At 45.4% G+C, this 17,375-nt stretch overlaps 2 protein-coding genes across 2 annotated transcripts; both read left to right on the forward strand.

Moving 5' to 3' along the window:
- Nucleotides 1–6,040: 6,040 nt before the first annotated feature.
- Nucleotides 6,041–6,343, forward strand: AOL_s00076g215 (uncharacterized protein; the record flags this gene model as incomplete). Its single annotated transcript, XM_011122768.1, has 1 exon — nucleotides 6,041–6,343. The coding sequence occupies one exon, from the start codon at nucleotides 6,041–6,043 to the stop codon at nucleotides 6,341–6,343; it is 303 nt and encodes a 100-aa protein (XP_011121070.1).
- A 3,518-nt stretch (nucleotides 6,344–9,861) lies between these two features.
- AOL_s00076g216 (uncharacterized protein) lies at nucleotides 9,862–11,447 on the forward strand (the record flags this gene model as incomplete). The annotated part of the gene is made up of 2 exons (XM_011122769.1): nucleotides 9,862–10,306; nucleotides 10,384–11,447. The coding sequence occupies 2 exons, from the start codon at nucleotides 9,862–9,864 to the stop codon at nucleotides 11,445–11,447; spliced, it is 1,509 nt and encodes a 502-aa protein (XP_011121071.1).
- Nucleotides 11,448–17,375: the final 5,928 nt, after the last annotated feature.

Raw genomic sequence — 17,375 nt, forward strand, 5'->3', positions numbered from 1 at the left:
AAAAAAAAAAAAAAAATCCAGAACATTTCGCTATATGCGGGAATTTTCTTCCGAAGGGAACCACTCCACCACCATTACTTCGTCGATATTAATATCGCGCACGAGATTTAATTCCAAGTGTGGTTAAAACATGGTGGCGAAGGCGGATTTGCCATTCGGCCGTTTCTGTTTGGGCTCTAGAATTTTCTAGTATTGTAACGTCAGGGACGAAACGGTCTATCGGTACCGTCCTGCGCCTTCCACAAATTAACGGCTCATCTCTTAAAAATTTAGAAAGAAAAGAAACAAAAAAATTCTTTCATTTCTTAGTCAACCCGCTATTATAGAGTTCACGAATGATACGTATATGGTGATCTTCACGTTGTATCCTGTCCAGCATGATACAGTCCAACTCGTTTTGAATTCATGTGTTGGAGACTCGGATCGAGACTCATGTTTAAGTCAACTCTGACTGTTCGGAAAAGAAAGAGAGAGAGATAACTTCATGCATGAATGGAAGGCTTGACGGCTAGGTATCTGATTTCCGAACGAATCGTCTCTTACGATTGCCGTTTCATTTCAAGGGACACCCTTCAAAGCATTTCCTATGCCGACGAATCAATGAAAGTTAGACCGCGGGGTAAACAAGGGAAACCCTGATCGATGTCGATGAGGAGTTCAAAGCGGTGGGGACAACATCACGACACCTGGACATTGACAAGAAAAAAAAAAAAGTTACCTAGCTTATTAGGCCCCATTCTCGTGATGAAAACCCTTGTCAAAATCACGGGAGCTTGGGAAAGAAATTAGAAAGAAAGATACGTAGGTCTGGAGAAATGGAAGAAAAAAGGTTCGACGGTCTGGGGTAGCCGTAGGCGTATGTAGCTCCCCGAACACACGATATTATCCACAACCACAAAGGATTCGTCGACAATAGCTGCTTTAGAATTAAAAATGAAAAGAAAAATTAAAACGAGTGGTGGTCAAAGCACACGCACACACGCTTACTCGCCATGCTCTCGGGATTGGATAATAGCCGGTTCGGCTCTTTGGCAGGTTGCATGTCTAAGGGCACAGCGGCACGGCGATCTCGGAGTATTGAGGTGGTGAGACTGACGACACAGAAAGATATTTCTGGATTGGCTAGAACTATTCCGGCGGCTTCGATTCGTTCTGGTTTGCATCGACAATCAATCTTTTTGCTAGAGAGTTTCATCTAGGTGGAAAGACCTATGATAGTCGAGACAAACTTTTCTTTAGTGTTGTTTTTGTTTCGTTTTTTGCGGTTTTCGTCGAGGCTAAGTTTGCACTACTCGAACCGTGCCGTGCGTGCAGGAACAAGAAATACTTTTGCCGTATTGATTTTCCGTTCCTGCAGCATGGTACCAAAACCCAGCGAATCACTAATAAACATTAGATCTCAGGTGCCATCGGCATCTTCATCACCAATGTATCTCTCTCGTTTAAAATTTATTTCAAAGTTTGTCACGGCACAGACTCGTGCATCATATGTAGTAATAGGAAAATATTTCTGCAAGTCTGGGCAAATTTGCAAGCTGCAACCGCTATCACATTGGACATCGTATCGTGTCCCCGGATCCGCCCTCGGGGGCGAGCGAGATGCAAAGTCTGATCCTCGGGTCAGGAACCCGTTCCCCATCTGGTTTCTTTGGAGTTTTCCTTGGCTTTTTTTTTTTGAAAACTTCAAAAAAAGGTCCCACTTTGCCAGGCACTAAGGCTCCCCTGCTGGACCCATGCGGCCGGATTGGACTCCCTGCCCCAGCTTAAATCCCTTGTGCTGTGGACCAGGACCCTGGAGATCAAACCTCGTAAGTGATCAGAAAGTAGAATAGTCTCTGCTTCAAAGCGAGAACCAGGGCCTTGGCAATTTGCCTTCACTGTGTCGCCCCGCTCCACAAGTGTATTTCCCATCAATGAGAAACTCGCAATGTTGGAGAGTCTCTCGCGTGAACCAGTTGCCTTTCGAGAAGCCCAGTCGAAGGTTTGAATCGTCCCAGCTCATTGTCTCTCTGGGACGAAGCGGGCTTTCTTCCCACATCCGCGGACACACCCAGCCCACTTGGCTCTAAACCGTTTCTGTCGAGGAATTAAGCAACTTTGAACTCCAATTTCACATTCCATCAGATCCGTTATTCTAATCACATCTAATCCCTCTGAGACAATGTTATAGTTGAAGGGCACGATGGATTTTATGATTATCGAATTAAACGTTTCGATAGCGGGTCCTCCCGCCAAGACTTGGTGATCCAACCATCCGGAACCTCGGATCGTAGAAATTCTCAAAGGAGACCCTGTGAAGTCGAGGCCTGGAACGAGCAAAACGCCTTTTCTTTTACCAGTTTCTTCGGAAAGCAAAAATTGGCGAAAACTCCAGCTTGGGATTCAACCCGAGGAACAGGTCTAGCTTTTTTTGTGGCGGTTTCATTTTCAGACAAACACGGTTCCGGGAGACACGTTATTTCCTTGATATGTGATTGAATCGATTTCTGGGATGAAGAAAGAAAGAAGAAAGGAAAGGGAAAAAAAAAAACGTGACGGGTCTGCCCGGTGTGATACTAAATGGGCCGATGGTATGGCGATGGAAGGGCGAATTTTCGGCCTCGGGTACCAATCTGTGACGTCGGGGTGTTATCCGTGATTGGTATATCGAGGAGATATGAGCCCGTCGGCATTTCACTTCGAGACAGGTTTCACCAGATGGCGATGCGCGGTTTTCAAATTTTCTTGCCCTCGATCTAGGCGGCTGTAACCAGAAAGTAAAGGTGTTGGACGGCGTCTGATCTGCTCTCCGATGGGACTTTCCAATGTCGCCAAACATGCAATGAAGAAAACATTTAACGTTACCTGAACGGGTGGAGCCATGGTAGGTACCGAATGGGGTTGGTGGATATCGCCAAAACCTTGGATAGGAAGGCACCGACCTGGGAAGACTCGTCCGACGAAACCCAATTCGCTTGATACATCTTGCATTGGGATATCGAGGCCGCAAGATGCCTGAGTTTGCCACCACCGAACGTTTCTGTGCCATATGCAAGAGAAGCCTGAGGAAGAAACAACAGCAGACACGCTGCATGGCATGATCGTTTGTGTGAGGTTGAGAGGAGAAAAAAGAGTTTAACTATCACATGGGCGTCGGCTGAAGCGTTTAAAGACTCCATGGCACACATCGAATATGGAAATTCCAGACCTATTGGGAAAGCAGCTCCGATCGATCCATTGACAGCACAGTATCTCGCGAAGGCACCAACCTTCCTCTGCATGAGGCTTCGTTTGAGAATGTGTTGACACTGGTTAGAGCCGGCATGCTGTAGGTCTCAAGTGATGGCTGATCTGATCTGATCTGACCTGACTGACCGATTCACCGATGATTGTGCTTTACTAAAATGTCAAAGTTCCCGCTAATGTCAACCTGTTGGATATGTTAAGTTACGTTGGATGTACCGGTACAAGGCGAGGTTGGAATGCCGCCGATCGAAAGATTTCTAAATTTGATAACATCTCGGTCAAAGCAACAGACCTATCTCGGGTAGGCGGTTTCAAAAGTTTCTCCAAAGCAAAGCAAAGCCTGCTTGCCTGCCTGCCCACATAGTAAGTAAGTATAGACATACATCATCCCGTCGACATGATATTAGTGGGGTCATCGGTCAGCATCAAGAAGGGCTTTCGGGAAAGCGTAATTCCACCTAATTCCACCTAATTCAAATCTATTCTTCGAGGCAACCATTTCTATTGCAGATGAATTGGGTTTAGTTAACCATCCACAAACTATAGTTTCAGGGTGAGATGATCCATACACGGTAGTGTCTTCGAGCGGGGACCTTGCATACGTAGACGGCAAGGAATCCTGTATCCCGCCTAAGACCTTGCCGGTGATAAGATCTCGTATGCACATCGCCTTCGGAAAAACCCAAAAGGTTGTCAAACAAATATTAAAATATGTCAGACATACTATTCTGTGAAGAAAGCAGTTAATGCTGGGACACGGCATTGACAGGCTCCGCGGGGGCTCTGCTAAATCCTGGATTATCGATTCCTGTGCTCTTATCCGGCCATTTGGGAGTGTCGTGTTTCATGTCCCTCCCACAACATGATGCTTGGTGAGCTTACGGCCTGGGTATAATTGCATTCCACTGCATACAAGCGCACTAATCTGTGCTGACTACGTCAGTATGTTCGAAATAGTACCTGTCTACAAGGTTCAAACATGCACAGGGTCTGTACAGAGCATTTTAATTGCATCTTATAACTGTTGTGATACAGTAAGAGGGGTATATACATACCCACAACCTCGCAAGTTTAATAGCATTTGAAATCACGTTTATCGCTGTGCCTCGACTTACCACTAATGATATTTCTCATGCCGGCTTCCAGGAATGGAATATCGAAGGAGATAACAAAATTAAGGTTGGCTTGGTTTCTATGAAGCCGACAAACAAAAAGTCGCTGTCGGTACCTGGCACGATCAGCAGCTTTGTACCTGACCGCTTGGCATCATACGGTATCCCTCCCCGGTATGCAGAAACATTGCGCCCGACTTGATGGTTTAAGCAGTAGTTATGCGAGCTGCAGAGTCGTTATGCACGTCTTTTTGTTATTTTTAACGAAATCTATCTTTATGATGATGGTGCTGATATAATGTGGGGTGAACAATGGTGGCGGTGGCAGTAGCGATGGTTATTGTGGTTGTAGTGGTGTTGTAATTATATGCAACCACGCAGACAATTAATTGTTTGTTTCGTCTCCCGAGTATACATCGTTTCAACGATCTCATGTAAACATCAGAATGTCCCCGGATATTGACGGTATGCTCGGGTCTGTAGACCCTTCTTCGGCTCATATGCTACCAGTCGAGATATATGTCCCAGGTGCCTGGTAGACCTGGTAGACCTTGTAGATGAAATTCATGTTTGAAGCTGAAATTGTGGAGATATGTCAAAATACCTCTAGTGTTATATCGTCATGGGACCAGTTGTAATTGAAGATTTTCCAAGATTTTGAGACGAGACTAATAAGAATACGGATTATAATCTGAAAAACAACGGGTGCACGCAATATGAATCCATCCCGAAGAGGGTCGCAGTTCGGAGAGGGTGCATATGATCACGTTGCTGGTATATGGCGATACCATCCTTCCTATCAAGAGAAAGAGAACTTTATATTGTTTCAAAAGAGTGGAGAACAGATATTCATTCCGTTCTTCTCACAGTCAGATTTTTGAGTTTTCATGGAACAATTGGGACCAGAATAAGCATTCCGTATCAATTCTTGGGTGATATCATATGGGGTGTGTATGTATGATGGAGTTCCCACCTCGATTCTCCGGGCATGTAAACAGAGAAGAGATATAGATTATGGATCAGCCAGCACTTATGCAATATGTTTGTTCTATGGTTCGATTGACGCTCATCTTAGACTCTAGGCATCATTGATATGATGGATGGGCAACACGGGAATGTGATAATCGAAGCAAGCCGCACGGAGACAAAGTCTCCTGATGAGAGAAGAAGAAGAAGAAGAGAAAGAAATTTTTCGCGAGGAAGAGAATTTGTATACCGAATTTTTTTTTCGTGCGTTGAGTCTTGGCATTCACGTGTTGTTACACTTCAACTCAACACAACCGGTTTCACCAACTGGCTAGTGCAGGGCAACATATGCTAACAAGCACACACACACACACACACACACACACACAATCGATTCAAGGTGCTCAATTTCATATCGAAGCATTTCAAATTGTTCCCCGGCTGTGCTACAACTTCTCAAAAGTTACCCTGATCCCTCCGGTTGAGATAATAAATTGCTACGGATTTAGTATAGTCCGGTTGGAAGCAGGATGTCGACCTACCGACCGTACTTCCAGACCTTGCCCGGGGTATGTGATCTATGCAGTCGATCGTCACTGGAATCGTTCTTCGACACATTCGATGCATAGCCTGATCTAATGGCCGGGGTCTCTGATTGTCGAAGTGTTAGATCTTACATTCTGAAGTTGGATGTGCGAATCACCTGAAAGGAATAAACGAAATGATGATTGTCAATCATGTACCAACGGGTTGAGGGCAATCGAACTTTCCTATTCCATCAACATCCGCATCCTGTTGATTCGCAGGAAAGTGTCACGATGTTATATCAGATTTTTTCGAAACTTACAAAAGCTTACGGGCAAGCAAAAAGACGGGACGTCAAAGTGATTGCGTACTATGTGCCGGCCACCGACGATGCGGGAGCGGCAATGGCATTCTTTGACCAGTCAGTCGTCGGATTCGATAGCGTCGGTCGAGTCCACAACACCATCTTCGGACTTTTGTGGTTTTATGGCAGCCAACCAGAGACGGAGCTGTAGCGCGCGTTTTAGACACAGCACCTGCGGGATCACGAGCACACCTCAACGAAGAGGAAAGATTGGAGCAAACATTAACATTAGCTTCATTGTGTTTCTATCAATAATATTGCTACCATCTACGACGCTCTAAGACATGCGTCTACGGTTCCAATTGCATGATCCGACCTCTCGATTTTCAGAAGCCTGAGGGTTTAGCACCAATGACCCGCCGAATTGAGCCTAACCCAGCAGCTGCACCTTCTTACTCGATTGCCTTCGGTTAGTTGGTCTAAAGCCACCACGATAAGGTACCTTGACCTCTAACACGGTATCTTCTCTCCATCTCTGTTCCTGCAGTAGTTCGCATTAGAAGTCCTCATTCCGGAGGACAGAAGTATGTATGTACCTACGGTACGTATACTTTCCGTGGACAAAAACTGGAGAAGCGGAAGAAGAAGAAGAAGAAGAAGAAAAGTTTGCAAATACCCACTTTATGCAGGAGAGTGAAGCATGGTTTGATAATGAAATGGAAGAAGGTTTTTTTTATTTTATTTTTTCCTTTTCTCCAGTTGAGAGAAAAACATGTGGTCTGGCTTTGACGTCTACACAGACGCCTAAAGGTCTGTAGCGGCATTTCGTCAAGACTTACCCAGAAGGGAAGACTTTTGCCTACGCCTGAAACCAAGGCAGAAGATGCACCTAAGCACCTTGACGAAGCACATGGCCTATGCACGATAGTCCATCAACCTATGGGGAACGGACTTATTCTGTGACGCCGGGTAGGCCCTCGACGGTACATCGGCAATATATGTCTTTCGGTCGGGTACGCCGCAGAATCAACGTGTTCATCAGGCGGTGTGCGTACTATTGTACCTTTCGCCGATAAGTTTAGGTGTGAAATGTTTTTAGTGAAGAAGCATGAGCGGTGCTGCGGCATGGTCCTTCAGGTGATGGAACACTTTGCCTGGTGCCGGATGAGCTGGACTGCGACGGAATCACACACTATTTTTCTCGGCTTCACCAATTGTCAAGGGCGTCGACGGTCAACTTCACCAAATCCAGCATTGAAAACTCTGCCCGACAAATAGAACAGCGTGCAAGTCAGTGCCAGTCGGTGCCAGTCGGTGACTGAGCCTGGCCAGCGTGCGTATCGACAAATCGGGGCATGCGGACCAAGTTTTCGTTCGACAGAAATTTTAGCTCTTCCTCTTTCAAATTGGCTGCTTCTTTTTTCAGCTACTGATATTGCTTTTGACGGTGGCAGTGAGCAGCGAGCGTGCGAATGGGTACATACTACGTACTGTTATTCAGGTCGTACTTGTACCTTAGCATGTGCCCACGGTGCTAACAGCGAGGTGAGTGTTCGGGTACCTGTGGGTCCCGAAGCCTTTCACAGTACGATTCCTTCTTGGTTGGCTGCGGCCAGGGTTCTGAGGCAACACAACCACACCATCACCATCACACCGCAGAGAGTGGGCGACTGGGAAGGAAAAGATACCCTGTCGGTTCAGTGCTAATGGCTCCGCGGTGGATGTGGGTTAGCATGCATCTTGGACCGGTGGGGGCCAAATTTCTTTTTTTCCAGACACACACTCTCACTCTCGAGTTTCATTTCTTATTCCTGCAAGACTCTTAATTGAGAGTGGATGCGCCTCTCTCACTAGTCTAGTCCGGAGCCTGAGTGGAGAAGGGTATAGAGACATTTTCACTTTCGAATTCAACATTTGCTTTTTCACATTTGAACCCAACCCATCCAACTTCTCACCCTCGTATGCCGTGGGGGAATTTTCTCGGTTGCTGCTGATTGTGTGATCTTAGCGGCGCGTCGCCCTGGGTGTCAACTACTAGCAGAATCCCGTTAGCAGCAAAATACCTACGTCTCAGCCTGTGAGGACGAGGACAGAGACGTCGTTGGCCAGCCTGCACTTGGTTTTGCTTCTTTTTTAGCCAAAAGGCATGGTTCCTTTACCAAGATAGAGTGCGAGACCATGCTCAGGTTCGCTGGCTGGTCGGTCGAGTCAAATACCGGCCAATATCTCCATCCAGATTCTGATATTTCCCACTCCCAGCTCTACACACCGTCCTTCATCGTAAGCTGCTCTTATTCTTAAAGGCAAGGAAGCGTCTACGTCGGTCCTTCTTTGGTTTTGTTCTTCTCACATGTTATATTTAATATAATCTAATCGCCCGTCTACTGTTTCCACCACTCTCGTTTTTTATACACTCGGAAACCAGTCCTTCCCTCATCATTCATCATTCATAAACCTATACTCAAAATAAAGAGCTTCGATAGACACACACATTCCCTCAAGTCTATTACACTATACCAACAAGTTAATCGTATTCATATATAATTCTTTCATCGTCATCATCCTTTTTGTTGTTTAATATCCTCTCCACGGCAAGGTTTCCGTCAGCTCGCGGGATTCAGAATCAGCCCTTTTGTTATACGAGAACACACAATCGTTTTAGCTTCCCGTCTAACAGATTCCATTCCGGAAAGTAGCACAAAGCGAAGCAACAATACGTTGATACATTGTTATTATTTTTACAGCCTTTCACAGGAGGAAACAAGAGAAAGAGAGGAGCTTGTGTATCTTATTTCGACCGTATCACAAGTTCAAGGAAGTTGGATGGAAAGATATTAGAAATATTTTAATACGACACCGTTGTCTGGATTTCCCACACTATTTTTGGACTCCGACAATATCACACTCATTCATTCCGACCTGAGGACCGACCGGTTACACTACAATTACACCTACGAGGGCTCTGGAATAACATCGCACACGAATTAAAACTAATCTCACCACTGTCGTCCACTGACAAGCAAACACATTTGAATTTTTTGCTCTAAAGACTCTGGAAGCCAATCAAGAGTCGGTGATATATCCGTCAGCGGTAAGTTTGTTGCATCTATGGTTACCCAATCCAATATCCCGAGTATGGAATAATATTGTATTCGGGTGACATTGAAATGAATCAATCAATTTTGGTTTGAACCAAAAAAAAGAACAAAATCGAGTCAAGTCACATCAAGAACGAATGAACGCCTCGGATATCGTGGCTCTCCAACATGCTCTCCGCCATGCCAATCCCATGTCTCTCGTCTGGCGCGGGAGAGGCCGGTGGAGAAGGACCCATTTGCAAGGTGACTCGCGCGGAGACTTAGTCTCGACTTGTCGTCATGCACGCCTAAATTTGGGTATCCTTCGCATGCTCTAGTTCTTTCGCTTGTGCTTCCTCTTTCCTGCTCCTTGCATCTCCCACACCACGACAGGTCAACGCAGGCCACGCCGGACAGTGACCCCTTCATGCGTAGGAACGGCCGCATGAAGTCTAAGTCTGGTCCTGGTAGACACCTGCTGCGCCTGTTTTGGCTGTGTCGTGCTTCGACGTCTACCTGCCTAAGTGGTTAAGTTCCATATACTGATCGGAGTGTTTCATGATCTTTTAGGCACAAGTTGCGTACGTCGGAAGGTTACTTGCCTCACCCACGTCTATACCTTTACTCTATACCTTTTAATTTATAAGATACAATGGAGGCCGCTGGTTTCCTCTACTATTCTCCGGACCCACAGGGCCGACAGCAGAAGCAGCACGGTCACCACGGTCACTTCTTAGCACAACCGAATGCTGCATACACTATCTCTGCTTCACCGCAGTTGCTTGCGCCAACTCCAATTCATTTCCCATCTCAGCTGGTTCTAGGTGGACGAGGTGTTCCTCTTACCATTACTCCTTCGGCTTCCCCATCTTTAATGGAGCCTTACCGTGATATGTGCTCCGAGTCTGCGACCACGGATCTTCTGTTCAACCCTGCTACTCCTCCTTTGACCCACAGTGCCGTCAGCACACCATCTCTTTCTTATGCCATGCCTACTCCAATCAGCAACCACGGCTGGTCCTCTGAGGAGCCCGTTATTGCCACTGTATCTTTGTCCGATATCCACCTCCCAAGCACTCCAGCCGATTACTTTCCACGTAAGTACCAATAATAACCTTCGAAATAGTAAACGGTACAAAAAAAGCATCTTTCTAACAGTTCCTGCTATCGATAGCTGGCCTTGTTGCTCCATCGATTTTGAAGTCTAATGCTAGCCCACCACCATCAATTTCTTTGAATGATTTGCACTGCCCAGCTCTTTCTCCATGCTCTTCTCAAGATTCCTTCAACGAGTCTGACTGCTGTGACCCACGGGAACTCACCATTCAGTCTCCAACCCCAGTTGAGATTAAGCCAGACATCCTCTTCCCACCAATGGCTTCCCTCAGCGGTGATGATGACCAGTTCCTCTTTGGCGGCAATGTCGAGTCTTTCCTCCCATTGGCCTCCAAGGTTACTCCATACATGGCTGGTGACTACAACGAGGAACTCTCTGACTTGGGTGATTCCGAAGACGACTTCATTCAGAACTTCTCTGAGTCTGTCTTCTCTAACAAGCGCATGAGATTCGATGACGACTCCGAGAATGAGCAGCTCCCAAGCCCACCCATGTCTACATCCTCATCCCGACAAGGCTCTGTTGCCCCAATCAAGGTCCTAAAGCGAAAGCTCCTAAAAGTCAAGAAGGAAGATACCCCAGAAGAGATGTCTGAGGAACAGAGACTACGATCCTTCAAGTTTGGCTCCATCGACAGCGCCTGCAGCTCTGAGCCCTCTTCCCCATGCTCTGAAAAGCACTCGCATATGGTTGGACACCCAATCAGCCCACACGTCATCCGACGAGGACGCAAGCAGTCTTTGACTGAGGACCCTTCCAAGACTTTCGTCTGCCATCTTTGCACCCGTCGTTTCCGCCGACAGGAGCACTTGAAGCGACACTTCCGATCTCTCCACACTGAGGACAAGCCATTCGCTTGTGGTGAGTGTGGAAAGAAGTTCTCTCGCAGCGACAACCTCACACAGCACAGCCGCATCCACGGCACCGGCGCTGTTGTCCTTGGTGTTTTGACCGAGGGTGAGGTCCCAGTCCTCGGATCGCAGTTTATGGAAGACGAGTCAATGCATTCCCCTCAACCTTTCATTGTCGTTGACTCGATGACCGCTGCTTCCGGCGAGATCAAGGACAAGTCTTCGGATGACAAGAAGTCTCGCAAGAAGAGAAAGAGGTCCGATGAGTAAATTTACTATCGTGTGCCCTTTACGACTATATCATGACCATGCCTCATCACGATTGAACATGAAACCTCCTCATCAAGACCTTTAAACATTTTGCCTCTTTAGCTTGGGAAATCCTTTTTATACTGGGTGGTATCTGACTTTAGCTTTTTTACAAATCGGAGTACAAAGAATTTGCTTTCTGGCGTTACACAATCCAATCATTGGAGTATTCGGAATGGAAAATTGAATATTTATTTTGCATTATATTTAACATCTTCATCTTCACACATTTTTTTTTTCAAGTTTCTTCAGTTTTCTTCACTTCTTGGCTCGCTTCTTCATTTCATCATGTGAATAATTCGTATATTTGTATATTCGATTCTCGTGCAGGAGCGCATGCCTTCCTTCTTACCTTTTTCTATTCTTCCTCGCGATTTGCGATGGCCTATTCACACACATTTGATACTTTATCCATTTCTTCTTTTCAACAATACTTTTTTGAGATTTTGCATTTATATTTCGCTTCTCTTACCATTTTGATTTTCTTACTATTCTATGACAAACTCATTACTACCATATTTTTCTCTCATTCATGAATTTGCGTTTTTATGTAGCTAGACGGAATAATTACAACATTGTCTCCAAAAATAAACCCTGAGATCTTCAGCTTGCAGGTGGAATTTGCCTTACGATTGAGCCTAGAATCCTATGGGAATACCGATCGATTGAGCCAGCCCTTTGCCCCAAATACCAAGAAACAACCGGCACCCAATTAAACATTTTAGCTTAACCCTCGGATATCTCATCATCATCTCAAGATGACTTTTTCGCTTCTAACGAGGCCTTAGCGCAAGAACACCCTTCAGAGCGAATCGGAAATCGCGAAGCTTTCCAAATAAAACGTTAAACCCATGTAAATCTTCTGGTGTGAACGGAAGGCTTTTTTTCTTGCAAATGGGTTAGGGATCCGTTCCTTGGTGCTGGGAAGAGGGTCAGAGAGAGAGGGAGAGAGGCGAGAGGCGAATCCGTCAGAGAGGATGAGCTGACGCTAAGACGAAGGATATTACCATAATTGTAGTCATATTTGAGTGAGCACGCGATTTGTGAAATGGGTTTTGATACGGTGGTAAGAGTTCTAGGCTGGAGAGTTTCTTGAATTTCTTTACAAATATTTTCCCTTCGATAATGCATCGATGCGGTTGCCTTTCATGCAGGCCTGAAACCTTAAAGGACATCTATATAGAAGGCTTTTCGAGGCGAATGTCAGGTACCAATGTTTGGGGGTGTTCTTTTCTCATGGGGTGTGTGTTACACATATTGTCAGTCGTTCTGTCAGTTCAACGAAAGCCACTCGCATTATCAACGTGCTTGATTGCATTATTAACTTCGTGGGAGTGCATAAGTTGCTATTTGTTTATCTCGGCTCTTTTTACGGGTGCCCTTTCTGAGGTTTACTGTTTTGGAACTAGTGAGACTTGAGAGGTCGCCGAAGGGGGAACCTGCCGGGAGGGTTCATCCTGATGTTTGGGGCACGAAATCCCAAGCTTCAAAACCGGCCTCGCTCGAGAAAAGGAAAAGAGTGCCCCACATTGCACGTTTTGGCTTAGAACTTGTTTGATCCAAGAAGCAAATATCACTCTCAAGAAAGAACAAAAAAAAAAAGGTACGAAATTTGAGATTCCCAGGCCAGTGGGTTGTGGGAGAGCCCAATTCACCTGCCTGTTCCCACGCAAGATACGCGAAGTAGTTTTGCAGACCTGGCGGACATTTGGATATCCAACCAGCTAGCGTCGAAATGCCGAAATTGGTCAACCAGATGCGAAGTGGCAAGCCGATGCAAATGCTAATGTCGGTCCTTGGATAACTTAAATTTGGTTTATTATGACGATGAGACGACGATTGTCACGTTTTTTCCCTCTCTGTAAAGTTCTTTTTGGGGGCTAATTTGGGACTAGATCTTGTAATTATAGAAGCACTCGAGTACTATCATTATCAAATGAAATGAACTTAACTTTTCTTGAAGGTGAAATGGAGATGATAGTCACATATCCACAACCTGCAGTTCATCTTTGCTGCAGATTTGTCCATTTTGTTACATGTATCGTGTAAGTCTTTCCACTGCCGCATGCCCTGGTATGATCCGTGGCAAGGCCCGCGTTCGGACGGTGCCATACCATCCATCAGAAGGGGATCGTAGGACCCAGAAGACCTCTAAGCTCCCCACTTCCCGATATCCCATCAGGATGAGAAGGAAAAAATTGACCAGTTTCAGTCAAAGGCCGTGCCATTCCACTATAGTCAATATCACAACCTTTCTTGGTAATATAGCTGAAGCACGAATTAAATTCAAATTGAGAGGTTCTTGTTCCCAAATAATTCCAACATCCCCGCAACTACGCCAGACTGCATTCAGTAGGCTCTTAAGATCCCTTCTTGCTACCATGCAGTGGGTGTGTTAATACTATGCGGTGGGGAACGACATGTTTAATGGATGTAATGTACACTTATCACGGCCCCCACTCGGTGTTCGAAGGTTTTCCTTGAGGATCCACAATGCGCACCAGCTGGGATCGAGTTGATTCGACGGCAATGTTATCCAGCTGCCTTGCCTCTCCAATCAGGGTAAATCGGCACTTGCAGCTATTTTACAAAACAGCTATATATGTACTTACACGGATATGTAATATCGTGATATCCCAGCGCAGGAGAATAATTCCTAGGAATCCCCACCTTACTTCGTCTCGAACACCCTCCAAGGATAATCCTTCTGTGATATAGACAATTGTAGCTGATATCCTTCTTTAGATAGACAAGATATCATCCAATAGAGTAATTGGAGAGACGAAAACGGCTTATAGTCTACTACAACAACGGCCAGCCCGCTTTTTTATTTGCAAATGTAATGTCAGATAAGTCTCGAAGCCAGGCAATTGCTTGTGGGTCGATCTAGACCACATATCAACACAACGGGCTGAAGAGACGTTAAATGTCAAAAAAGTGACAAAAAAGAAACCCTTGGTAATATGATCCCCCTTGCATCTTCCGAGGCCGTCAAAATATCAACCATGCTGGGTTCTCCTGCGTCGCCGCTAAAAAGTGTTTGTCGGATACAAAAGTTTACCGAAGATTAAAAAATAAAACAAAAAAAGTCAACTCGTCTACCGATGAGTTGTTGTGAATGTTACAAGTGGAGTCAAAGGGGATCGAACCCTTGCCCTTCCGCATGCAAAGCGGACGCGCTACCACTGCGCCATAACCCCAGTTGTTGGAAGATTTATGGTCATTTACGTTATAGAAGCTTACACGCGTAGGCGGACACTTGGAAGCTTGTGCTTTGAAGCTTCACTAAGCTGATATTTTGAACATTCGGTTTACCGTATAATACTCGATTTTAGGGCAAAAACATACACAATTGACTTGAAAACAGGGGACGGGGCTAAAACTTAGATCAGTAATCGTTGCTATCCATTTCCTAGTTTTTTTGATGTATTTTAGCGTGCTTGACTCCGTCGTTATCAGGATTATTACTAGTGTACTTCATAATACTAGACTGTTGATCTGTAATATAATGCAGGACATAAAGTATTTGCTTAAGCTTGACAGCGCTATGTGGTAATGTGGCAGATGACTGTACTATAGTTACTTTGTCGTCTCGGTGTCAGAACTGCCCCGTTACTTTGCTAACGGACGGTAGTCTATAACTAAAAGTTTTCACAGACAATTTTTGGGAAATAACGACACGGCTTGAACGGGTCCGTGTATCTTTCAGCTCTCGGACTCCTCGCTATTCTACACAGAGTACTTACAATATAACTCATAACCCTGGCTGTCCTATAATAGACACGAAAAGGTTCGAAAATATTCTATATTTGAAAGATTCCCCGGGCACTGGATCACCTCCTCGTTTGATGCCAGCCTATCGCCTCGAATTTCAGGTTCCGGCATTGTGCATGAATTTCTCGGAACGTTTTCCTTCATCCGAGATGCTGGGTTGCGGAAGTAAGGGACCCGGTGGCTTGATCGACACGGAATAACTCGTCTAACAAACCGTTTACCGCGACTAGAGTTCCGCTGGTGCCCGAGGATCGAATGATCGTGGGCCGACAATACAATTGCTTTAGTCTTTTTTTTTCTCTCCCTAGGGTTCGCGGGTGTGCTTTTAATGCCTTAAACCTAAAGCATCGTTTCTCTTCCTATGATGTATCGATACATCTTGACTACTAGCCGGAAAGGTCGATGCAACAGACCTTAATAGCTCCGTTTCAGAGACCATCACGGCTTTCTTTGAGGGCATAGGGAAGAATATGCGAACATCTCAAGAAGTGGGCCTTAGATGCAGGGGTAAAAAACCATCAAACGGCAATATGTGGCGGGGTACTAAATTGTTCGCGGAAATCCTTTTACATATTGTACGTAAATGGTAGACGTAGCATAGTCTCAAGGCAAGGCGTAGTCGAGATACTAGTACCAGGATCGGAAGTATCGAACCTTACTAGCTCATCCTAACGTTCCGTCCGCATCGTAACGGATGGTACCTGAATTTCGTGAAGAGGCAAGCTAACATATCGCGATCCCGCCGCGACACGACGGTCGCTTTCTTTTTCGTGACCCGAAAGTCCAGAACATTGAACGACGTCTTTGCACGGGTGATCGGCGTGGACCGCAGTTACTATTTTCGTTGGGTGTATAGCACTATGAGCTGATTGGTGAATTGCCAACCGCCCAAGGACGGCAAAAAATTGCGTGGCAGAATTTTTCTTTAAACTTTTTAAACTTTTTCTTTGTTTTTTGTTTTTTTAGTTGTGCAAAAAAAACTTGTTGGAAAGATTACAAAAATTTGATAATCGATCTGAATGATTTTCGAGGCGTCGATGTGCCGTTCGCCATAGATGGGGTCATGCATCGCTGTAGACGCTTGTGGTACTCGAAATAGTAGTTGATCCTACAGTAGTTTGTCCAGAACCGCTCGGAAAAGTTCCGTGGAACTGCGAAATGCAATGTCACATCGCATCGATGGATTTCTTAAATTTCCTGCAGAATCTTGAAAAAAATGTGGAGGAATACGTGTTGTCTTTTGACTCTGTGGTATTTTGGACCCAGCAACGCAAGCTACGTAGCCTGCCCGTGACGGCCTGTGGCGTCTGGGCATGGTGGAATATCACGAGGAAGATGTGATCTCTTTGTTGTCATTGGAATATGTTGCTTTTTTTTTGTCCTGGCTTCCGGAATTAGAGATCTAGCTGGGTATACATATATACGTATTTGTATTCACGTGCATGTAGGATAATTTAATGCATGCACGCTCTGCAGGATGCGAAGCTTATGCATTCTCATTGCCGACTATTGCGGGTAGATATCATTCCGGTCTTGTAAACCAGGCCACCGATTGCTCCGTGTCTCTGGGTATGTTTTTGTGGCCGTGGAAGATCTAGAGTACACGTACATGTGATCCTTAATTCCGGAATCGGTGTGGTATCGACGTCGAGGAAAGGCGTCTATTGGAGCTAGGTACTATAGTGCAGTTAAACATTGGAGTGGGCTAGATCGATGTCGATGAAATTGGTTGCTTTGTTATGTGTGGCGTCAGAGTGTGAGGGATCTGAGTATATTATCGACCGTAATCGAGAAACGAGCCATAGGGATTTTAGTACCAGATTCTAACACTAAGTTAGTGCTTTATTAATTATGAATATCATGGAGGGTAACGGGGATTTCCGTGGCGCGTGGTGGTATTCACTAAGTAGTTTCGTCACCGGTACGGGTACCATAGTCTCGAAGCCACCACTTACTCGATGATTATGATTTGCACTGCGGTACGTTAGTATGACTATGCAGTTTAAACAAGAGCAGGATATAACACAGTCGAGGAGTTTGGCGACAAGGTCAGGATATGGTATCGATACCTATATGAATATTTGTCACGTACCCAGACTTGGAAGATGGATATGA

The sequence above is a fragment of the Orbilia oligospora genome (genome assembly GCF_000225545.1).
Source record: "Orbilia oligospora ATCC 24927 unplaced genomic scaffold scaffold00076, whole genome shotgun sequence".
Lineage (NCBI taxonomy): Eukaryota > Fungi > Ascomycota > Orbiliomycetes > Orbiliales > Orbiliaceae > Orbilia > Orbilia oligospora.